Raw genomic sequence first — 2,491 nt, forward strand, 5'->3', positions numbered from 1 at the left:
AAAAAAAAAAAAAAAACTATGAACTACATGTGTGAGTTAGAAGGAATTCAGTGAAAGGAAACTAGATGATGTCACCATTTTCTGTTAACATCAGGTACAGTGTGAATCGGCCTGTGGAAACCCATATGTCTGGAGCATCAAAGAATTCAGCCTCACGGACACAGGTGAGCATGTCTCCCTCCCCTGTCCTTACAGCCTCTTTCTAGATAACAGAAATCTGCATGAAGAGAGGAGTGGGAATTCAAAGGTAGCCAACGTTTCTCTCATTGTTTGCAATCTTCTCTATTCAGCCTTACAAGCACACAGGTTTTTAATTGTAGCTATTCATGGAGAATTCCACTGATCTCACTAGTTAGGTAATTTTAGGCTTGGCTCAACCACCATAATTAAGCAGGAACAACACACCAGGACATGTGTAATAGCATTGTACCAGCGCCATTACGTCTGTTTTGCTGACTCCAGCACTTGTGTGTATCCTGATCATTAAAGCATCTCTTTTTAATGTTCCCCTATATAGTGGTGTGGTAACTAAGTTCAAAGTAGGATTTTATTTTCTCTGAATTTCATCTTCACAAATTTTCACTGAACTAGCCCCCAGCTAGATATAGGACAAATCATGGAATATTCAATTATTCAGGAAACAGCTATTAAATTGCTTAAATGGGCTGGGTACCTATGGACACAAAGCTGATACAGATATGGCCCCACACTGAAGGGGCTTATAGAACCCTGGGAAAGACAGTGATAGGAGTAAATAACTCTGACAGTGTGGAAGAGGGGCTAGCTGGGTGTTCTTAACAATGTGCTGTTCCAGAAGATCATACGGCCTGTCCAGTGGGGTGGGTGGAGGGGACTGAATCAGGAAGACTTTTCACAGGAGGAACATTGAAGTTGGGCTCTAAAGTGGGTAAAATAGGGCTGGTTGCAGTGACTCACACCTGTACTTCCAGCATTTGGGGGGACTGAGTTGAGAGGATCACTTGAGCCCAAGAGTTAAAGACCAGCCTGAATAATACAGCAAGACTCCCAAATACCCGTCTCTACAAAGACTTTAAAAATTACCCAGGCAAGGCTGGGCTCGGTGGTTCACAGCTGTAATCCTAGCACTCTGGGAGTCTGAGGCCAGAGGATCCCTCAAGCTTAGGGAGTTCTAGACCAGCCTGTGCAAGAGTGAGACCCCATCTCTACTAAAAATAGAAAAATTAGCAGGGCATTGTAGCAAGTACTTATAGTCCCAGCTACTTGGGAGGTTGAGGCAGGAGGATCACTTGAACACATGAGTGTTTGAAGTTGCTGTGAGCTAGGCTGACATCACAGCACTCTAGCCTGGGCAACAGAGACTGTGTCTCAAGAAAAAAAAAGGAAAATTATCCAGGCAAGGTGGCATGTGCCTATAGTCCCAGCTACATGGGAGGCTGAGGTGCAAAGATTGCTTGAGCCCAGGAACTCAAAGCTGCAGTGAGCTATGATAATGCCACTGCACTCCAGCCTGGGCAACAATGTGAGACTCAGTCTCAAAAAAATAAACAAAGTGGATAAAATACTAAATAGCAGAGAAAGAGAAATGGGCAAGCAGGCCCAGGTGACAGGATGAGCAAGGACACAGAGGAACAAAGCACACCGTGCTCAGAGGAGCAGGGGCTGGATCATAACTAACTGAGGCCACTGGCTGAGGTTTAACTGGAGAGGGACATTGGGGCCTAAGTAGGAAGGGATTTAAACGATTTGGACTTTGTTCTTTAGACAGAAGGGGTTTGTTTCAAGTCAAGGAGAAATTATCTGAAAACTATATTTTAGATAACTGGTGGCAGAGTAACGGAAGGGAAAGAACAAGGAAGCCTGGGTTAGAAGGAAGGGGCCAAGCTGACATGGGGTGAGGACCTTGAGAGGAGAAAATAGACCCGAAGGTGTGTTCCCGACCGTCACCGCCTGAGGGCACTGTGGCAGTGCCTCTGGAGTGAGTGTGGTTGGAGACTTGACTGAGGCTTCCTCAAGTCAAGGAAGGGAACTGGGCAACTGAAGCAAAGTTCTCCTTCAAGGAGGAAGGTAGTTTGAGGAGAAATGTGGATCCCTGAGGCCCTCCACTCATCCTGAAAGTATGAAAATCTTTGGTTTGCATTGCTAGATTCCCTGTGCTTCTGACATGGATGATTTGTCTTTTGATTAAGCCAGGCTCCTATGCTTTATTTGGACTCAGAAATAAAGTTATAATTTTGCCTTATTATACCACCCTGGGTCTCAGGTCTTAGCAGGAAATTTGATCACATTTATATGGCTAAAAATCATGCAATTGTTTCTGCAGGAAAGCATTGCTCCCAACCCTCTTGCTAAAGAAGAACTGAATTTCTTGGCCAGGCTGATGGGAGGGATGGAGATTAAGAAACCCAGTGGCCCAGAGCCAGGATTCCGGTTGAATCTTTTTACCACTGATGAAGAAGAGGAGTATGTTTTAAACCTTTTTCTTTTTTCTTTTTTTTTTTTTTTTTTGCAG

At 44.4% G+C, this 2,491-nt stretch overlaps 1 protein-coding gene across 2 annotated transcripts in view; it reads left to right on the top strand.

Moving 5' to 3' along the window:
* OSCP1 (organic solute carrier partner 1) overlaps positions 1 to 2,491 on the top strand; it is a 35,763-nt gene that overhangs the window by 29,777 nt on the left and 3,495 nt on the right. For both annotated transcript variants that reach the window (XM_023512178.1, XM_003788165.1), the window contains 2 exons: positions 95 to 164; positions 2,303 to 2,442. In XM_023512178.1, the coding sequence (XP_023367946.1) occupies positions 95 to 164; positions 2,303 to 2,442 (210 nt within the window). The remainder of the gene's footprint in view (positions 1 to 94; positions 165 to 2,302; positions 2,443 to 2,491) is intronic.

Source organism: Otolemur garnettii, unplaced genomic scaffold (assembly GCF_000181295.1).
Source record: "Otolemur garnettii isolate 467f Iridium unplaced genomic scaffold, OtoGar3 scaffold00025, whole genome shotgun sequence".
Classification (NCBI taxonomy): domain Eukaryota; kingdom Metazoa; phylum Chordata; class Mammalia; order Primates; family Galagidae; genus Otolemur; species Otolemur garnettii.